Raw genomic sequence first — 22,550 nt, 5'->3', positions numbered from 1 at the left:
TAGAAACCTTCTTCAAAGGACCTTTCTGTAAGCGTGTGAGAAGCCAATGTTACTTCCACATCGATGAGCATTAAGACCAGTTTAATTCTGAGGTAACAGTGGCATTACCAGTACTCATCATTAAAATAAATTAAAACATACACTGGCTCCTTTCGAGTCCCCAGAAGAAGATCAGCTAATTGTTTCCGCACAGGGTTATTTGGTTCCAAATCGATGGTGTGCTTCTCTGATGCATGTTCATGCACTCCACCGAGACTTAGATCCCTGCAGACGTAAAGTTATTAAACATTATCCGAATTGAATCATGAAAATATACAGGACGAATCACAGGAATCCGTCCATTCATTTATTACTAATATTAATCTCCAATCTGAATTGAACAACCTCCAAAACAACTCAAAAACACAAACATTTTAACTTGTTTTATATAGAATCATAGAATCCTACAGCACAAAAGGAGGCCATTTGGCCCATCAACTCTGCACCAGCCACAATTCCATCCAGGCCCTATCCCCACAACCCCATGTATTTACCCTAGCTAGTCCCCCTGACACTAAGGGTCAATTTAGCATGGTCAATCAACCTAACCCGCACATCTTTGGACCGTGGGAGGAAATTGGAGCACCCGGAGGCAACCCACGCAGACACGGGGAGAATGTGCAAACTCCACACAGACAGCGCCCCAAGCCGGGAATCGAACCCGGGTCCCTGGAGCTGTGAGGCAGCAGTGCTAACCACTGTGCCACCCGATAGGACAGTAATTGTTGGGGAGTTCAACTGCCCTAATATCAATTGGGATATGAACAGTGTGAATGGCACAAAATTCTTGAACTATATTCAAGAGCGCTTTTTAAGCCAGCACGTAATGAGCCCCATCGCGACAGGATGCAATTCTAGATTTAGTTTGAGGAAATTAAACTGGGCAAGTGGATGAAATAGCAGTGGGAAGACCATTCTGGAGATGGTGACCATAATATAGTTAGATTTAACATCAATATGGAAAAGGGCAAAGTCAGACCCAGAGCAGAAGCTTTAAACTGGGAGGAGACAAATGTCACGAAGCTGAGAGATGAGCTGGCAAGAGTGGACTGGATACAACTATTAGAAGGAGGCATTCAAAGGCAAAACTCTACGAGCACAGTGTAGACATGTCTTGTCAGCATTTAGAATTAAATGGGTTTATTGATATTTTTAATTTCGCAATTTTTCTGTCACTTCGTTTTCTGTATCAAGTTGAATTTTCAATGAAAATGCAAAAAAAAAGAAACTAACTGGATGTAATGCATGTTTACTATAAAAAATATATTTTCAGGCTTAACATTTCCTCTTTGCACTACACATAGTAAAATCATAAATACATTCTTCTCAACTTTTATGATTTCACAGCTTGTCGCACACAGAAAATCTCCATCGTTCATCTTAAAAGTGTAGAATTTTGTTCCAACTCTTTGATACCAGTGATATTGAGTGATGTTTCTTACCTTTGAAAAGTCCATATAAGGCGAAGTGTCATCACGGAGTTATGACTATTTAATTCAGTAATCATTGCCTGGCGGCTGGGTGGACTGACACTCCATAGTGATCCTGAGCTTCCCTCTATATGCGCAGTCATGACATCCTCGTAACCATAGAGTGAGATAAACTGCATAGCAGCCTTCAAGAGAGGACAGGAACCATTTCAGAGGTTAAAGTTTAAAGTTTACTTATTAGTGTCACAAGTAGGCTCACATTAACACTGCAATGAAGTTACTGTGAAAATCCCCTAGTTGCCACACTCTGGCACCTGGTTCGGGTACACTGAGGGAGAATTTAGCATGGCCGATGCACCTAACCAACATGTCTTTTGGACTGTGGGAGGAAACTGGAGCACCCGGAGGAAACCCACGCAGACACAGGAAGAACATGCAAACTCCACACAGACAGTGACTCCAGCCGGGAATTGAACCCGGGTCCCTGGCGCTATGAGGCAGCAGTGCTAACCACTGTGCCAACATGCAGCTGCTGAATACAGCAAAGCAGTGATCTCACTAAAAATATACCAGTCAAAGGACTTTGAAAGGATGCACGAAATTAGAAAACTAGCAATTGCTAATTAGCACCTTCAACAAAGCTAACACAAACTGGTTGGGTAAACAGCCTGTTTCCATTACATAATTTCCGTATAAAATAACAGACACGTCAAAAAAATCCTTAATATTTCCCTCTGCTATGTAGTTACACTTGAAGAGGCAATAGGGCATGGATTTGTCATAATATAAACTGCATGCATACTCAACATTCCATCGCTTGTCCAAGAGAAAGATTTCTGCAGCATTAATTTGTCTCCATAAGTCTGAAGTTTTAACTATCCAAGTAAAAACAGGCTACAGGAATAGATAATTAATCTCAAACCATTAATTATTCAGCATCTCACAAAAAGGCAGATCTTTACAAACTGAAGAAAAGAAGAAGCCCATTCAATCCCTCGAGGCCAATTCTGACATTCAATAAGATCATGGCTGATCTGTAGCTTAATTCCATCCAATTGCTTTGGCTCTTTATGTCCTTCTCATGCAAAAACATATGGATCTCAGGTTTACAGGGATAGGGCCTGGGTGGGATTGTTGTTGGTGCAGCTTCGGTGGGCCGAATGGCCTCCTTCTGCACTGTAGGGATTCTATGATTCTAAACAAGACGCTAAAACCTCCTCATATATCCAATGACTTTGACCTCATTCAAACAAATAATCTTAACGTGCTAATGAGTAGGACCAGATTCAGTCAAGCATCTCTCCTAATAAGGGAAACAGTGTAAAAATGTCCTACTTGGGGAGAGACCAGGCCAGCCAAGAGGGCCACAGTCAATTAAGAAATCACATTTATATTCCAATTTCTTTTTCTCATTTGCTTTTGTATTTGATTGGCTGGTGGTTAATGGAGTTTACTGAATGTTATTTTCCTGATATTCACATCAGGATTGCAGAAAAATTATTAATTGAGCTTTTTTGCAGCATTGAGCTTCACACTTTTACCATCCTTTATGTGAAGGAATGTTTCCTAGCTTCTCTCCTGAATATCCTGGCTTTGATTTTAAGGTTATGTCCTTTTGTTCTAGACTTCCCTATCAAGGGAAAACGTTTCTCTCCAGCTACCCTATCAATTCCTTGATCAAACCACCCATTATCCTTTTAGATTCCACGGAATTCAGTCTAATTTATCTAATGATTTCATATTAAAACGTATACTCAGGCCAAATTACAAGTTTTGTTTCCACCCATTTGTTTTCCTCTCCCACCCACAAGTTGTTGGGTTCCTCTCTGGGATGTGGCTTTGTAGATGTGACTGCTCATGAAAGTCGACGGATACAATTTTTTCAAATCTCTCTGATGGTAAATAATTGGTAATTGCCTCTAAACAATGGTGGCACAGTGCTTAGCACTGCTGCCTCACACTGCCAGGGACCCGGGTTCAATTCCAGCCTTGGGTGACTGTGTGGAGTTTGCACATTCTCCTCGTGTCTGTGTGGGTTTCCTCTGGGTGCTCTAGTTTCCTCCCACAGTCCAAAGATGAACAGGCTAGATGAATTGGCCAAGGTAAATTGCCCTTTAGTGTCAGGGGGATTAGCAGGGTAAATATGAGGGGTTACAGGGATAGGGCCTGGGTGGGATTGTTGTCGGTGCAGACTCAATGGGTTGAATGGCCTCCTTCTGCACTGTAGGGATTCTATGATTCTAAACAGGATGCTAAAACCTACTGTCATATCCAGTTTAAAGTTTATTTATTAGTGTCACAAGTTGGCCTACATTAACACTGCAATGAAGTTATTGTGAAAATCCCCTAGTCGCCAAAATCCGATGTCTATTCGGATACACAGAGGGAGAATTTAACATGGCCAATGCACCTAACCAGCACGTCTTTCAGACTGTGGGAGGAAACCGGAGCACCCGGAGGAAACCCACGCAGACACGGGGAGAATGTGCAAACTCCACACAGACAGTGACCCAAGCCGGGAACCAAACCCAGGTCCATAGTACTGTGAGGCAGCAGCGCTAACCACTGTGCCACCGTGCCACCCTTTTGGAGACACTGTTTGACCTCATTCAAACAAACAATCTTAACGTTCGAAAAAGTAGGACTAGATTCTGTCGAGCATCTCTCCTAATAAGGGAAACAATGTTAAAATTTCCTACTTTGGGAGAGACCAGGTCAGCCAAGAGGGCCACAGTCAAGTAAGCAATCACATTTTATGTTCCAATTTATTTTTCTCATTTGTTTTTGCATTTGATTTGCTGGTGGCTTATGGAGCTTACTGAAAGCTATTTTCATATTATTAACACTAAGTGCACTGTGTCAGAGAACTTACAAATACAATAGCACAGAGGAAATAAAACGCCACGGATTTTTCTTTAATTAACTTACTGGGCGGCGTTCAAATGTTGAACAAAGGTCATCATATTCCTTTTGATTGAATGGTTTCAGAGAATGTTGCTGTGCACTCATTGTAAACAGGGGCTGCAAAGAAAATTAATGAAACATTTATTATAATTAATTACATTTCACTGAAGACACAGTTTTAAGATCATGTATTAACGATTATAATCTACACAATCTGAAGCAATAATTTATTCAAAACAATAGGGATTGAATCTCACAGTAACAGGGTAATGCTTGGAATAATGATTAGCCCTTAGGCAACAGTAATGGTGAGCATCTTTCCTCCATTGTGGATTACTAAAGGAAACACATCGTGCTCTGGACTTAAACCAAAAGAGAAAATGCTGGAAAATCCAGCAGGTCTGACAGCATCTGTAAGGAGAGAAAAGAGTCAAAGGATCATCTGGACTTGAAACGTCAGCTCTTTTCTCACCTTACTGATGCTGCCAGACCTGCTGAGATTTTCCAGCATTTTCTCTTTTGGTTTCAGATTCCAGCATCTGCAGTAATTTGTTTTTATGCCCTGGACTTATACCTTTTGGAATGCGCTGATAAATTTCCGTGGCTCAACCAACTTAGAATGATCTTTTATTATCACCAACAGACTCATAAAATACCTTGCAGTTGCTCTTTGCATTTCACTTTTTGAGGGGAAGGTGAGTGCAGAAAGGGAAGAGAAATCTGTTGTGGATGGAGCTTTTGTATGGCTGCAGCAGTGCGAAAGGTCATGGCAGCCATTTTGTGTCCAAAAGAATCTCTACAAAATGTAAATCTCGTGGTTGTTCAGGGCACCATATACTACTGGCCTAAAACATCCAAAGCAACCATTAGGTTCACCCTCCTTTTCTTCCTGAGCAAGTGTTACTTTCCTCACAGCATGTAAGGAAGCAGTGAAAAAAAAGATATCTAATTGCTTGATTCCTATACCTGCTATCAGAGTGATAAGGGAATGATTATTTAGATTTTGGTTGTATTTCATATGATTGCAAGAAAAGGGTAATCTTACATTTTATTTTTTTTATTCACTCAGGATGTGGGTGTTGCTGGCTGGGCCAGCATTTGTTGTCCATCCCTCATTGCCCTTGAATCGAATGACTTGGTAGGCCATTTTCAGAGGGCACTTAAGAGTCAACCACATTGCAGTGGGTCTGGAGTCACATGTAGACCAGACCAGGTAAGGATGGCAGATTTGATTCCCTAAAGGACATTGCTGCCCCTGATGGGTTTTTACCAAAATTGACAATGGTTTTGTGGTCATCATTTGGCTTTTAATTCCAGATTTTTATTGCATTTGAATTTCATCATCTGCCATGGTGGGATTTGAACCCGAGTCCCCAGAACATTAGCCTGGGTCTCTAATCCAGTGACAATACCATTCTGCCACTGCCTCCCCTTAAAAGGAGAAAGGTGGCCAATTAGCAGTATAAATGAGCTACCCTCTCAGCTCTTTAAAGGGAGCCCTGAACAAGCCGGAAGTAAATGTTGTCAATAAATGCAGTAGGAAAGCAGACAACTTCTTTCACATGGAATGATTTGGGACAAGGTGAAGGATTATCCATGATAAACAGTAGCAAAATGTTTTCCAATTGGGCGACTTGGGGCTGGATTTTCAGAATCGGGCTGACCCTAGAAGGCTCTTAAAAATGAAGGGATGGGCCTGGATGTGGAATTCCCATCCCGTTTTTCCTGTAGGGAAAAGGGGCAGATTGTGAATCACACAAGCAGGAAACCAAACTCAGCAGGGCCAATTGGAATTAATGCTGAGTTCAAACAGATCCCATTTCCGCTGTTCCAAATGTCCAAATACCTGTGAACAGTGGATAAGATCTGATTAAATGTCATGATCTGAAATTATTTAAATCTCTGGCCTTTTAAAAATGAAAAATAAAAGATTATAACTGATAGAGTGAAAGAAAAGCATATAGCCACTGCTGGAGTGTATTGACAGGGCATCTGGTGTAGTTTAGAGAAAAAAACGTGAGCCATTTGTTCCTGCAGTTTCAGTAGACTTCATTGTTGACATTTCCCGAGGGCTGTTATCACAGCTGAGTCCATTATGAATGTTTGTCTGAGTTTCAAAAGTTAAAATGAAATCTCAGCAGTGGGGCTGAGTTCATATTTTTATTGACAGTTTTAAGAGGTATTAAACGATTAACTATCTTTGATGTGGTTATTAAATAACAGCTTGTTTATTTTACAACAGATTGACCACTTGAGGGGATTTAAAATATTTGAATGACTTTCATGAATGAGGTTATTTTCATGATCAAGCATGTCTCAATAAAAGCTCTTTTTGATTGTTAGAAGTTTTTTTTCCATCTTCACATGGCTCCTGATGTCTGCCCATAGTGGATACTGGGTGAGTAGCTATGAAGGTGGCATGGGGATGGGCTGGGGCTATGACATGGCATGGTGGTATGAGGGGGCTAGGTAGTATGAGAGAGCTGTCTCACATCAGATAGTGCCTGGCCATAATGGCACCAATAAAGAATTAGGAATAGATTTACAATGTGTACTATCAGCTGGGGAGATATAAGAATATTTGCAAACATAACTTTATTGGGAGTCATGCTTATTTATGTTTTGAGGTCTTTTTCTATTTCCAGCCTACTAACAGTGTCAACATCACTGTCAGTGCTGAGTTTTTAAAAATTGGCTTATGTAGAACATATTACCTCTGACAGCATTGGCTCATAATGCTGATTCACTTCACTATCATCTCTGCTTAATGCAGATATGAAGGTTTACCAGACTGATTCCTGAGATGGCAGGTTTGTCATATGAGGAGAGACTAAGTCAGTCAAGATTATATTCACTGGAGTTTAGAAGAATGAGAGAGTATCTCAGAAACTTATAAAATGTTAACAGAACTAGGCAGGGATAGATTAGAAAGATTGTTCCCAATGGTGGAGGAGTCCAGAACCAGGGGTCATAGTTTGAGGGTGAGGTAAATCTTCAGGACTGAGGTGAGGAGAAATTTCTTCACCCAGAGAGTGGTGAATGTGTGGAATTCACTCCCACAGAAAGTAATTGGGGCCAAAATGTGAGGTTTCAAGAAGAAATTAGATATAGCTCTTGTGGCTCAAGGGATCAAAGGATATGGGAGGAAAGGAGGGATCAAGATTGGATTTGATGATCAGCCATGATCAAAATGAATGGCTGAGCAGGCTCGAAGGGCCGAATGGCCTACTCCTGCTCCTATTTTCTGTTTCTATGATGAGGTTCAGAGTGTTATCTGCACTGTGACTGAACAGCCCTGATTGAGGGGCCTTCTTGGTTTAAACCTCAGGATTCGTCTCCACTATCATCATCAGGGGAAATAATAAAATATCATAATAAAAGTATCAGTGGATGTGTTGCCAACATGGAAAATGTAACCCATTTGCGTATCTTTTGCTGAAGTATTGAATAGACTGTTGAAAACTTAGAATTGACTTTTCTTACACGCTGAATCCAGATATGAAGCGTTCTCACAGCTTCCAGCGGTAAACAATTACCTGATAGCCACCAAGTTTGACCGTGACCGTCACATCAATTGGATGATTCACCACGCCGACTACTGATCTGACCAATGACATGAAAAGAAGGGGGAACCAGATGATGCAGATGAGGAAGAGAATGATGAGGCCTCCCATTCCATACTTCACTATCTTCTTTTTCTTCTGACCCTTAGGCTGTGGATATCTCTACAAAGACACAATCGCAACTGCCCGTTAGGAATACTCCGCAGGGTTTGGAGTGGTAAAACACGGCAGCAGAATCCATTCCCACTTCAAACTGATATTTTAGGCCTTTCATGAAGCAAAAATAATGCCCAAAACGTGCTGTCAAAATAGCATTGAGTTTATTAGCACTCAACGTTGTTTAGACACAAACGGTGCACCAACTTCAAATGACACGAGATGTGTGACCAAACGGGGAAGTTAAATATTGCTGCAGGGGAATCACCACCACTCCACCATTAGCTTTAGGAAAACAGCTTCTCCTGTGGCTCCCCAGACTTGAGGGGGACTTGTGACCAGTATTGAGCTGTGTGATGTCCCTGTTCTGTCACCGCAGATACAAAGTACACTTGCCGCAGAAAGTTGAGTCACATCATCTCAAAAGCAACAACTTGTTTTATATAGCACCTTTACTCTGGTGAAAAATTCCAACATGCTTCAATGGAGCATCAGCAAACAAAATGTTCAAGCTCAAATAGCCTTGTCACAATACAGTGTGAGCTACTGCCAGTCTTTACAAATTATTCAAAGTTGTAGGTACAAGTTATTCTACAGGAATAGATTTGGTAGATTGGAATCCATGGGAAATGATTTTACTGAGAGGATTAAACTTGGGTGTCAGCATGTTGCACATTGGAGCAGTCTGACACCAAAGGTGGAATTTTCCCATCCCGCCCATCACAGGAATCGTAGCGGGCGGGACACGGATCATGCACAGGTCTGATTCGGGCGGGATTTTCCTGCCTTGGGAAGAGGCGGCCGGAAAATCCCGCTCAAAGACTTCAACGCACTCGATCTGGACTGGACCATCACTGCAGAGAAGGGTGAGACCTGCATTTCAGGAGTAGGTGGGAATGTCAACAGTTGTACTACCCCTGGGCTGTTCATATCTGTATCTTAAGGGAAGGTTACCGAACTCTACCGTCAGAATAAAACACTTGGCCACCAGCAGCAGAGTGAAAGAAAGACTTGAGTTTATTTAATGTCTTTCATGACTACTGGATGTCAAAAGTACTTTACAGCCAATGAAGTACTTTCTGTTTTAGCAGTGTGGTCATATTTGTAGCTGATTTGGACAAGCTCCCACAAACAGCAAGTTAACCCGCTTCTGCAAAGTTGATTGATGGATGAATACTGGTCAAGATACCAGAGGTAACCTCCCTGTTGGCATCAAAGTAGCATCAAGCAATCTGAAAGTTTATTTATTAGTGTCACAAGTAGGCTTACATTAACACTGCAATGAAGTTACTGTGAAAATCCCCTAGTGGCCACACTCCGGCGCCTGTTCGGGTACACTGAGGGAGAATTTAGCATGGCCAATACACCTAACCAGCACGGTCTTTCAGACCGTGGGAGGAAAACGGAGCATCCGGAGGAAACCCACGCAGACACGGGGAGAACGTGCAGACTCCGCACAGACAGTGACCCAAGCCGGGAATCGAACCTGGGTCTCTGGCGCTGTGAGGCAGCAGTGCTAACCACTGTGCCACCGTGCCGCCCCATCCTGAGATGGCTCATGAAATAACATTACAGTCACTTGTTAAAATATCAACATTATTCTAAGGACTCAGGGCATTGTTTCAATATCTCTTTGGAAAGACAGCACCTCTGACAGTGTAGCTCTCCCTCAGTATTTAAAAATACCTTCTGCTCATTTCAAGACATTGCATGGCTAGGCAGAACAAGATCTCGGGCTGAAATTAAACAATATTTTTGCTTCCATACGACTGACTTTACTGATACTGAGCAAATATCATCAGAGCAAATACCTTTTCTGTCTCACGGCTGCACTTGATGATAAATATGTTGGCATAAATATCTTCAACACACATCCAGCTCGAGAGCGAAAGGGTGGTGTCTGTGCAAACCCAGTCCATCACAGCACGAAGCTCCACCAAAAACGGTACAAGGCGGAAACTAAAATATAAAAATGAGGGGCTGTCCTGAGAGATAACATAGGCTGAACAAACACATGGCTCATGAAATAACGTTACAGTTAAAATATCAACATTATCCTGAGGACTCACTCATTGCCTTAACCGACAATGGTTCCCCTGACACACCCCAATGGACCTGGAAAGGTCGGAGAGGTTGGAATATATCAAAAGTAACACAAAAAAAATGTACAATAATTTGCAGCAGGGGTTCTCAAACTGTGTAGCACAATCCCATGAGATTTTGGGGTCCTGACCTCCGAGGCAGCAATGGTGGCCGTGTAGCTCAGATTGAGATTTGACACTTGGGGGGGGAATCTTCTGGAAAATATTGCCCTTGTGGTTTTTTTTAAAATGCTAATTTTTTTCATTGTTGGTGGGTGTAATGACCTCAACATGTGGTTGGCCTCTTGGAGTATGAGCTCCCTGATTGAGATAATGATGCCTGCCCTATCAGAGACTCTTACCAGTGTATATATGTATTGATGAATATCAGGGCTATTGGCATTCCGGATACTAACTTTGTACCTGAAGCACTCTTAGGAATGGAATTGAGTTTGTAAATATAGGGAATCTGGTGAAGCGACACCTGTTACTCCAGCGGGCATAGCTTAATTATCTGTTCTCTGAGGCCCGATTGGATTGTGTTGTGTGGCACTACCACTGTGTTCAATGAGATAGACTTCAAACAGATCCAACAGCTTAAAACTGGGCATCTATGATGCACTGTGGGCAACAGAATTAAACTCAGCCACAATCTGTAACCTCTTGGCCCGGCATATACCTCATTCTACCATTACCACTAAGTCAGGGGATCAACCCTGAATAGTGCAGGGGTGCATGCCAGGAGCAACACCAGGCATCCCTAAAAATGAGGTGTCAACCTGGTGAAGGTACAACACAGGATTATTTGTGTGCCAAACATCATAAGCAGCAAGTAATAGACAGAGCTAAGTGATCCAATCAACAAAACAAACCTAAGTTCTGCAGTCCTCCCACATCCAGTCATGAATGGTGGTGGACAATTAATCAACTCGCTAGAGGAAGCGGCACCTCAAAAATCCCCATCCTCAATGATGGAGGAGCCCAGCACATCAATGCAAAAGATAAGGCTGAAGCATTTGCAACAATCTTCAGCCAGAAGTACCGAGTGGATGATCCATCTCGGCCTCCTCTGAAGGTCCCCACAAAAGTCAATCTTCAGCCAATTCAATTCACTCCATGTAATATCAAGAAATGGCTGAAGGCACTGGATACTGTCGAGGCTATCTCTGACAATAGGCTAGCAATAGTACTGAAGACTTGTGCTCCAGAACTTGCTATGTCTCTAACCAAGCTGTTCCAATACAGCTCCAACACTGGCATCTACCCAGCAATGTGGAAAATTGCCCAGGTATGTCCTGTACAAAAAAAGCAGGACAAATCCAACTCGACCAATTACTGCCTCATCTGTCTACTCTCGATCATCAGTAAAGTGATGGAAGGGGAATGCTATTATGCGGCACTTACTCATCAATAGTCTGCTCATAGACTCTCAGTTTGGGTCCTGCCAGGGTCACTCAGTCCTGACCTCATTGCAGCCTTGGTTCAAACAAGGACAAAAGAGCTGAACTCCAGAGGTGTGAGTGACTGCCCTTGACATCAAGGCAGCATTTGACCGAGTATGGCATGAAGGAGCCCTAGCAAAACAGGAGTCAATGGGAATCAGGGGAAAACTCTCCGCTGGTTGGAGCCATGCCTGGCAGAAAGGAAGATGGTTGTGGCGATTGGAAGGTCAATCATCTCAGCTCCAGGACATCACTGCAGGAGTTCCTCAGGGTAGTGTCCTAGGCCCAACCATCTTCAACTGCTTCATCAATGACCTTCCTTCCATCATAAGGTCAGAAGTGGGCATGTTTGCTGATGATTGCACAACATTCAGCACCATTCGCAATACCTCAGATACTGAAGCAGTCCATGTCCAAATGCAACTCACCTCCTGACTCCCCAAAGCCTGCCACCTGCACAAGCCAAGAGTCTATTGTTCAGCCTAGATAACTGCAACTCCAACAAACCCAAGAAACTTGACTACATCCAGGACAAAGAAACCTACTTAATTGCTACCCCTTCCACAAACATTCAATCCCTCCACCACCGATGAACAGTGGCAGTGGTATGTACTACCTAAGTTTAAAGTTTATTTATTAGTCTCACAAGTAGGCTTACATTAACACTGCAATGAAGTCACTGTGAAAATCCTCTAGTCGCCACACTCTGGTATGTATTCGGGTACACTGAGGGAGAATTTTGCATTGCCAATGCACCTAACCAGCACGTCTTTTGGACTGTGGGAAGAAACCCACGCAGACATGGGGAGAACGTACAGACTCTGCACAGTCACCCGAGTCTGGAATTGAACCCAAATCCCTGGCACTGTGAGGCATCAGTGCTAACCACTGTGCCATTGTGCTATCCATACCTAAAGAGGCACTGCTGGAACTCACTAAGGTTCCTTAGGCAGCACCTTCCAAACCCACAACCATTACTATCTAGAAGAACAAGAGCAGCAAATACATGGGAACACCACTACCTGGAGGTTCCCCTCCAAGTCACTCACTTGGAAACATATCGCTGTTCCCTCATTGTTGCTGGAACTCCCTCCCTAACAGAACTGTGGATTACCCACAGCTCAGGGACTGCAGCGGTACAAGAAAGCAGCTCACCACCACCTTCTTAAGAGCAACCTGGATGGGCAAAGAATGTTGGCCGAGCCAGCAATGCCCAGATCCCATTAAAAAATGAATTTTTTAAAAAATTGTCGTTACAGGCACAATCTGTAAAAAGGTGCATTTTCAGGGCAAGCCCAGTGGCTTGAAACTCTTCCACTCCACGACCCCCACTCAACAACTCTTAACAACCAGACCCCCAGCATCAATTGTCAATCTGAGGTCACACAAAGTCTGAAGCATTAAAATAAAGTTACATTGGGAAAAGGTTTGGAAAACACTGGCTGGAAAACTAGCTATTCCTACTTACCCCTGGAAGAGAAAAAGGTTCAGATGATTGTACTTCTTTGTGAGGAAATTGCCAAGGATGCGAGTTGGGTAGCCACAGCGGATCTGGTACGCAGATAGAGCAAAGTAGATGCATTTCACAAAATACCAGAGCTGCGCCACTGTGTTCTGGTTAAACATTCTGTTTAAAAAAAAACACAGATACACGCAATGAACATGAAAGTTGGTGCACGGCCACTGCACTTTATAACTAACTGAACAACTAATGCAGCTACAGATTGTGACACTACAGCTTTTTCTCACAGTGCGTCAGCAACACAGATCGTGTGGAATTTAACCATTTTGACAAAATACTTTAGCAATTATTTGGTATCATAAAATACTTACCAACATAACCGTCATGCCCACCCATCTATTCCTCTCATTCTTCAATGTTTTCAAATAATTGCCTCTTATTTACAAATCACAGATTGCTTACAGCACAGAAGATGACCATTTGACCCATTGAGTGGGACTTTACAGCCTCGTTCGTCATGGAACCACAAAATCCCGCCCGAGGTCACCCCTCGCCCATTCCAACTCCCGTTGTGGGCGGGGCAGTAACATTCCGGCCATTGTGTCTGTGCTGGCTCTCTGAAGGAGCAATTCACCTAGAGCCACTCTCTCTGCCTTCTCCCTGCACATTCTTCCTTTTGGATAATAACCCCATTATCTTTTGAATGCCCCCATTCACCTGTCTCCACCACACTCTCAGGCAGTATATTCCGGGTCCTAATCACTTGCTGTGTGAAAATACTTTCCCTCATGTCACCATTGGTTGTTTTGCCAATGCTGTTGCGAAATACAGTAATTTTACTGTTATTGTATATTGTATTTTGTACAATATATTGTATATATTGTACAAAAACAGCAAGCAAATGTGTTTCGAGCTTGTGAAGGAAAATGATCGATTTTTTTTCATGCAGCTTACTAGGTGTAGACCTAAATATTTGATCATTTGGTTAGAAAGTACCATTCACTAACAAGCCTGATGCATCAAAACTCATGCACCATCTGCCTTATGATAGATTGTGTCCAATATCCATACTGCGTGATGTCTCGAGCACTCACAACAAAGAACCTTCTTAATGCTACATTGTGTAGATAGCACAGTTACATATAATTCTGACCAACAGGACGAGAGAGGTGGTATCGTCGCAGAACTAGTAATTCTGAGACCAGGGTTAGGCTCTGAGGCCCCCAGGCTCAAAACCCACCTGGGGAAATGGTGAAGTTTGAATTCAATAAAAATAAAATCTGGAATTGAAGGGAAAATGGACACCATTGGTGTGTGTCGTAAAAACCCTTCCTTACCTGGTCTGGCCTACATGCGACTTCAGACCCATAGCAAAGTGGTTGACTTTGCAATGGCCTTAGGGCAATAAATGTGGGCCCAGTCAGTGATGCCCACATCCCGTAAATTAATTTTAAAAATAATGAACTTGTGTTAAAGTATTAGAGTTTTCCATGCACTATTTGGGTTGTGAGATTATTCTAAACAATAATGAATATTTGTTGCCGTATAATGATGGTGGTAATTTGGATTAATGTTGTTCCCGCACATAAATGTGTCAAAATAAAAATAAAGAATCCACAGCTTTGGTCTTAATTTTGCTCATTTTAATTCCCTTTCAGCCCTCTCAATCGCTACTAAATATTTTAGTTACCGTTCTGTGACTGCAGGTAATATGAAGAACATCCAGAAATGTATTCCAAAGACAAGGATTATCTGGAAAATGAGCTTTCCCAGGACAGTTTTGCGCAGATACAGTGCCCGGTCTATCACCATAGTGGAGAACTGAATCAGCACCATCACCAGGAACGCCTCAGGAACCTGATCATCAGACAGAGTCGACGCAATGTCAGCAGCTGCTGAATGTTTCTATTAGAGAAAGAAAGAAACATCAGTGTATATAAAAATCAGAACATGACTGTTAAAGATAATCAGCAGGATTTTCCAGCTCCACGTGCCCCAAGCCTGGAAATTCCCACCCAAGCTCAACGGACCTTTGAACGGTCTGCCGAATTTTCTATCTTGCCCGCAACGATTCCCGCAGCAGGCGAGACGGGAGAATTTTGGCCAATGTCTAATCATTATGAGAAGCGTTTGAGGATTGTGGCTCTGTACTGAATGGAGTTCAGAAGGATGAGGGGGATCTCATTGAAACTGACAGAATAATGAAAGGCCTGGATAGAGTGGACGTGGGGAAGATGTTTCCATTAGTGGGAGGGACTGGGATCCAAGGGCACGGCCTCAGAGTAAAGAGATGACCCTTTAGAACTGAGATGAGGAGGAATTTCTTCAGCTAAAGGGTGGTGAATCTGTGGAATTCAACACAGAAGGCTGTGGAGTCCAGGTCATTGTGGATTTAAGGCAAAGATAGATAGGTTCTTGATTGGTAAGGGGATCAAAGGTTACGGGAAAAGGCAGGAGAATGGTGTTGAGAAAATTATCAGTCATGATTGAATGGCGGAGCAAACCCAATGGGCTCCTATATCTTATGGTCTTGTTATGTTACCAAACTAAAAGCTAAAATGGACAGTTCAAACAACACAGAATCCTAGAAATTGATCCAATATCTAGCCCTTCTATTTGAAGAGCACATGCTGCTTAGTGTTATAATGTCTAGGGGGACAAAACCAAAGCCTCAATTTTAAAACTCTTTGATATAGCTAACCCTCATTCCCACAACCTTTCGGCTGGAACCTGCCAGTAAGAAATGAAAGCAACACAATATCTTTATGTAAATATGTCTTGAATGAAAACTAGTTCATCTTAGGAAAATGACTCGCATGAAATTGCAAAAATTTATAAACTTGTATCTCAAAAGTTATTTTCTTGGTAACAAAGATCACGATCAAGATGAAACTTGATCTTATGTTATTGACACTATTTTAACATCTCAGTGAATTTAATGAGCAACTTGCTGAACCCAAGTTCAATGCTCAGTTTGCTGACAATTTGTGGGGATTCAGGAGAGCGCCATGGATTGGACAGGACAAAATAAGAAGGAAATTTTTTAAAAAGTCAGGTTTCCTGATTCCAATCTAAAAAAAAAACACACTGCAAATACAGGTCTGGATATTGTTAGATTAGAGCTAGCTACAATACCTCCATTACTCAGATATACCAATGACACTCTGATTTTATAATGGTCCACACACAAACAATGACCACTAGGATGAGTTACAGATAGAAGTCAATGGGAAGAAAAAACTATCAATTAGCATATTAACTAAAAGGTCAGATACTTACTCCAAATGCCCAGAATCCAAAGATGATAATCACAAAATCTATTACGTCTGCTAGAAACATGAGAGCGTAGACATCAGTTGCTGCATGGTATTTGGTATTGACGATGTCATCAAAATACTTGTGCACGGGCCGGTAGATGCTCTGAACCCTGATAACATTAAGATGAAGCATTAAGTCACAACAGTAAGAAGGTAACAACATTTGAAAGGATTCTATTTAGACAAGTAGAAGGCATTCCATTACAGAAATCATATAGGATCGTAGAATGGTTACAACACAGAAGGCAGCCATTCAGCCCATCACGTCTGCTGGCCCTTTGCAGGAGTAACTCAGCTAGTCCCACAGCCCCCAGCCTTTTCCCTGTGGATCTGTAAGTGTTTTCCCTTCTGATAATTATTCAGATTAAGAAATGGGGGACTACAAGCTCCTGGGCAATACAAAAAAAAAGCTAAAATGGGTCTGCGTTACCAAGTGACTATTTGACAAATGTTTCCCTTCCCTCCTCTCCATACAAGCCACCCCAAACACTCACGTCACTCTGTTTTCTCTCTTGGTGAGAGGCAGAGACATGGGGCTGAGTATGGAGAGGGTGACACACTCTCTGTGAAGGAGCAGTCTCTGACCTGGCCATGGCTGGAGCTCTTCACTTTCATTGATCAAAGGCTTCACAGCCTGTCAATTGCACTGAAGATGCTTTCCCCCCTTTGTGAACTCATCTCGGTGACCCTGGCAATTTGCTGACAGGTCAAGAAGCAAGTGTGATGGTTGTTCAATCCAGAATTGTGGGTTAAAACAGAGCTTGATGAGCTATTTGACTACTTTAATCACTTACCTGGCAGTTGCATGCTTGGGGGTTCGCCGCTTGCTTCCAGTCCTGCCCCAGTGAAACTTTTAGGAGATTTAATTTTCTGGTGCACACCCAAAGCTGCCTCCTCTTGCCTGGGAAAATTCCACCCTTACACTGCAACCTAGCTCCACAATGTCTGTAGCTGTATGCACATATCTGCATGAAGAATGTCCCTGGGCACTAGAAACATTTGGTGCTTAGCCACACCCACTGAAACCCCCACCGCCCCTTCCGTGGCTTCATTAAAGCACAAGTGTGTATTATAATGCGTAAAGAAAGTTTACAGACTGCATTGACAATAGTGGTTGTACGTATTAGAACTTTTACAGAAAGCCCCATCCTTGCCCAGAGTCCCTGGCACATGGGTCCATTAAGCTGCAGCATTAGCCCATCCCTGTATACACACACACAAGTACAGGATCTTGCTCAAGTTGAATAAATTTGTTAAAAAGTAATAGCGAAACTAGCCATTAACCATCCATCCTGCAACAGCTCCTATTGCAACTATCCATCCGTCCTTGTTTGACGCTCAAACTTAAACTCTAACTTAAACCAATCTTAAATAGTGCAGATTCCATTACTCAAATTTAAATGAGAAAACACATTGATGGAATAATTACAGCTTGATTCATTTAAAATTAATTTCATGTTTGGCACCCTAATTTAAAAATCACCTTTTTGAATATCCCTGGTATCAGAAACAATGTATTGTGTGTACTTACTTCTTCAAGAGAAAACTCTTTACTTTCATCCCAAATTCTTTCAGTTTCTTGCTTGCTTTTTCCTTCTTGTTACGTTTCTTTTTGGGCTTTGGAGAAGAATTTTCCTTCCCTGCAAGGATAATATTTTCCAACAAACCTTTTTATCTTATCCTCCAATTTACAAAGATCTTCAGTTTCCTTAACTGGGAATTAGTGAGGCAGGCTGGAAAGTGTTATTTTTCATTACAGAGGGTTTAGTTTCATTTCTGTGACAAGTTTCCCTGTTTCTTTATGTAGCCCGCAGGTGCTAAATCTGAATAAACCAGCGCTGACCTGATGTGTTGTGTGGCTTATAGCAAAACGAAAATAATGCCCTCCCCCAGTTTCCTGAGAAATCATTATAAACTGCTTAAAAGAGCTTGCTATGTCCGTTACTGCAGTGAGCAGGGGTGTGATACATATTTTTAATGTTAAAAAATAACATTATAAAGGAAGAAAGACTTATATCTGTGGAGAATCTTCCTATAAGGACATCCCAATGCACTTTGCAGTCACTGAAACACTTTATCCGTGACTACAATAGTGGATGTGACCTTATGATTGTGCAATCTTCCACTCATTTCTTGCAAAATCTGTCAATTAAACTGATAATGTTTTCATCCCCCATTTTTCCCCCTCTCAGTCATTTTCCAAAATCCAAAATAAGCGTTTAATAAAACTTTAAAAATTACAGACACAAAAACAGAAGAAGCTGGAAAATCTCAGCGGGTCTGACAGCATCTGTGGGGAGAGAATAGAGCCAACGTTTCGAGTCTAGATGACCCTTCGTCAGGTTCCACATGACACTTACTCACTGAGTGGGCCTTGTGCATGAATCAGAAAGTTAACATGCAGGTACAGCATTAGCTAGGCAAATGGTCTGGTAGCTTTTGTTACAAAGAATTTGAAGTATAAATGTAAAGAAGGCTACAGGGCCACACCAGGAATACTGTGTGCAGGTTTGCACTTCATACCCAAGGAAGGATGTACTTGATCTGGGTAGAGGCGGGGGGATTGCAATGATGCAGTGAAGTTCGTTAGATTGTTCTGGGATGAGGGGCTTGTCCAACGAGATGAGATTTAGTGGACTAGTCTTACATTCTTTGGAGTTTAGAAGAAGCGGAAACCCAATTGAAATATGTAGAAATTCTTAAGAAGCTTGACAGGTTTGATGCTGAGAATATGATTCTCCTGGCTGGGGAATCTACAACACAGGGTCACAGCTCAGGATAAAGGGTTGGCCATTTAGGACTGAGACAAATACATTTCTTCACTTGGAGGATTGCGAATCTTGCAGTTCTCTATCCCAGAGAATTGTGGATACTCAGTTGCTCAGTATATTCGAGACCGAAGTCAGATGTGTGGGTACTCAGGGAATTAGGAGAGATGGAGCAATTGTTGGGAGGGGTATTAACTCCTGTAATTTTGTTGAATTGTGGAGCAGGCTCATGGGACCAAATATCCTGTCCAGCTCCTGCCTCTTATGTTCTTAAATTGGCTGAGAATTTGTTAATGCCTTCACTTTACTAAAATGCCAAACTTCTCACCAGCACCTTGATTTGCCCTGTAATTAGAAGGTTCACATTTTCCTCCAGCTGAGAAAGAGAGGCTTGGGTTTTCCAGTCCCGCCCAGAGCAGGTCCCACTGTGGATGGGGGTGGAAAATTGGGAGAGCCAGCCAAAAGTCCATTGACTTTCGGGGGCATCTGGAAAATCCCAGCTCAGGCAGGGCTGGAAAATCCCAGGCCAAAGTCTAAAACAAAGGTCGGGGAACAAATCACAACATTTGAGCATCAACGATCTTTGGTGAAGCTTCAATGCTGAATTTTTTGAAGGCGGTGGGGGTGGGGGGGGAGCGACTGATGATGCATCAGAATGGCTGCCCAATGCATTGCTGCCGCTGCAATCGTTTCCTGATTGGCTCACCACTCCACAGAAGCAGACAAGCAACTGAGATGATTAAGGTCCCAATTCGGTCCAGTTTTGCAGCATCTTTGGTCTTTTGTCAGCCTTCCTGTGGCAGATCTGGGAGCCATTGGAATTGAAGAATCCATGCCCCAGAGAAGGGCTCCCTGGTAGGAAAGTGTAATGTCTTCAATCAGGACATTGAGGTTGGTCTATTGGAGTATGAACTCCGTGATTAAGGATCCAATTAAAGGGCCAATCAGGGAGTCTTTGCCTTTACTTAATTGGGAGTGTCAGTTCCTCTGACACCCTTGGAGACAGACGGCTAACTACTAACACTTTGTACTGCTGTTCGAGTTTATAAATAAAGGGATTTCGGTGAAGGGACTTCTGCCTCTGAAGACTTATTACAGAAAGGTCACACATGCCCTCAATTGATGCGTCCAGAGGAGTTTCCCCTCACTTTGAGGAGTCCAAAGGTTTTGCTCCTCATCACTTTGCTTCAAATATGTGCCTCCAAGTTGAAGCACCGTCGCAGCCCCTGACCTACCTCAGCAGTGCCCACTTCACCCTGTGGGTATATATAGAGCCTCACCCTGTCAGCAGAATCGAGAGCTCACACCTCTGCCCTCAATTAGGAGCCCACCTCTGGGAAGATTGTGCTGCAGTGTATGTTGCCGGTAAGTTAGGGCTCTGAGGTCCCCTTTGATTCTGATGCCAGGTTCCCAAATCTGGCGGTAAAATGCAGTCCGTTAACCCTACCTTCCTCCCGTCACAGAGGTTGCTGTCATTTTCTGTATTCATTTCAGAATTCTAGTAACTGCTGTACTTTTTTTTTTGGCATTTTCTAAGTGGCTGCTCCTAGTTACTTGGGATCCAATTGTGTTGGTACAACCCGCACCCCATGTTAGGGGCAGCGGGTGAGTAAGTGCTTCCCTGTTTACAATATATTAGAGTGAAGGCAGTAGCCCTTTAAGGGAGCAGCAGTGCCATCTGCTGGTTAGCAGCTGGAATGTGTGGACAATCTCTCTGCTGGTTACAAATACAATAAGAAGTCTCACAACACTTTAACCTGGTGTTGTGAGACTTCTTACTGTGCTTACCCCAGTCCAACGCCGGCATCTCCACATCATGGCTACAAATACAATCACAATCACTGCACATGCTTCAAAACACAAGCAAGATTATTTATTCTTCCTCCATAGCTTTGCACCATCCTCTGCTTCAAGTAGTTATCCACTTTTTTTCCTTAAAACAGTTCTGTGGAGACTTGCTGGGTGTATGTTGGCTACTCCAACTACACTGCAAAAGTATTTCTGTGGGCGTGATCTTACCTGCCGTCCACACCACACTCCCGCTACAGCGGGATTGGAGAATTTGGCGGCCAGCCAAGTCGCCGTTCACTGCAGCGGGAAGGGAAAATCCCACCAGCGTGAACAGTGATAAGATTCCGGCCTTTGACTTTGGAATATCATAAAGACTTGCAAGGCTCTGTATTTCCACCTGTATAAACTATCCTGCAGGTGCAGCACATAAGACAGACAGCGAATGGAATGTTGGCATTTATAGCTAAAGGAATAGAAGATAAAGGAAAGGAAGTATTGTTGCAACTAGACAAGGCATTGGTGAGGCCGCACCTGGAGTATTGTACACAGTCTGGTCCCCTTATCTGAGGAAAGATGTAGTGGATTGGAGGCAGTTCAGAGGAGGTTCACTAGATTGATTTCAGAGATGAGGGGTTTATCGTATTAAGAGAGATTGAACAGTTTAGGCCGATACTCTCTAGAATCTCGAAGAATGAGAGATCAAATGGAGGTATACGAGATGATAAAAGATATGGATAAAGTAGACACAGAGCAGATGCTTCCTCTTGTGGGACATTCTAGGATGAGAGGTTATTGTCTTAGGATAAGGGGCAGCAAATTTAAAACAGAGTTCAGGAGAAACTACTTCTCCCAAAGGGTTGTGAATCTGTGGAATTCGCTACCCCAAAGTGCAGTGGATGCTGGGACAGTGAGTAAATTTAAGGAGGAGTTAGACGGACTTTTAATTGGTAATGGGTTGAAGGGTTATGGGGAGAAGGCAGGAAAATGGAGCACTTCAGCCATGAATGAATGGCAGAGCAGACTCGATGGGCCAAATGGCCTAATTCTGCTCCTATATCTTATGAACTTATAAGTTATCTGCATGTGTTTTCCAGTCTCTATTTCTATTCTAGTATTTTGAAATGTAATATTTTAAACTATTTTTTATGTCTCTTCCTTGCCGCCACTGTGCCTCAGAGCCTCGAATAGAGGATCGTTCTAGACCCTGCTCTCTCATGCTCTCAATAAGTAACAGTGACGTGAGTAAAAGTTTCTTCATACAGCGAGGGATTCAGATCTAGAATATCCTGCCTGAGTGTGTGGTCGAGGCAAATTCAATCGAGCTTTGCAAAAGAGAATCGGATCATTATCTCCAGAGAGAAATTTGTGGAGCTTTGGGGAAAAGGCGGGGGAGTGAGACGAACCCAGTCGCTCTTACAGAGAACAGGCACAGGCACTATAAGCCAAATGGCCACCTCCTGTACTGTACCCATTCCATCGTTCCGTGATTCTGAATGATGATGAAGAGTTTTCTAAATTAAATTGGTGGGAAAATAACAAATTAAAAATGAGAAGGAAGATGCTGGAAGCAAGGAGAATGGTTGGGTTCTTCAATGCG

General features: G+C 42.7%; 1 protein-coding gene across 4 annotated transcripts in view; it reads right to left on the bottom strand.

Moving 5' to 3' along the window:
* Positions 1–22,550, bottom strand: part of piezo1 (piezo type mechanosensitive ion channel component 1 (Er blood group)) — a 347,945-nt gene that overhangs the window by 15,125 nt on the left and 310,270 nt on the right. For all 4 annotated transcript variants that reach the window (XM_078210703.1, XM_078210705.1, XM_078210706.1 and 1 more), the window contains 9 exons: positions 17,926–18,034; positions 16,357–16,504; positions 14,768–14,982; positions 13,084–13,242; positions 9,904–10,051; positions 7,910–8,098; positions 4,398–4,490; positions 1,482–1,654; positions 142–264 (listed from right to left, as the gene is read on the bottom strand). In XM_078210703.1, the coding sequence (XP_078066829.1) occupies positions 142–264; positions 1,482–1,654; positions 4,398–4,490; positions 7,910–8,098; positions 9,904–10,051; positions 13,084–13,242; positions 14,768–14,982; positions 16,357–16,504; positions 17,926–18,034 (1,357 nt within the window). The remainder of the gene's footprint in view (positions 1–141; positions 265–1,481; positions 1,655–4,397; positions 4,491–7,909; positions 8,099–9,903; positions 10,052–13,083; positions 13,243–14,767; positions 14,983–16,356; positions 16,505–17,925; positions 18,035–22,550) is intronic.

This window comes from Mustelus asterias, chromosome 4, assembly GCF_964213995.1.
Source record: "Mustelus asterias chromosome 4, sMusAst1.hap1.1, whole genome shotgun sequence".
Lineage (NCBI taxonomy): Eukaryota > Metazoa > Chordata > Chondrichthyes > Carcharhiniformes > Triakidae > Mustelus > Mustelus asterias.
The sequence above is the reverse complement of the archived record's forward strand: the minus strand, read 5'-3'. Positions and strand labels throughout refer to the sequence as shown.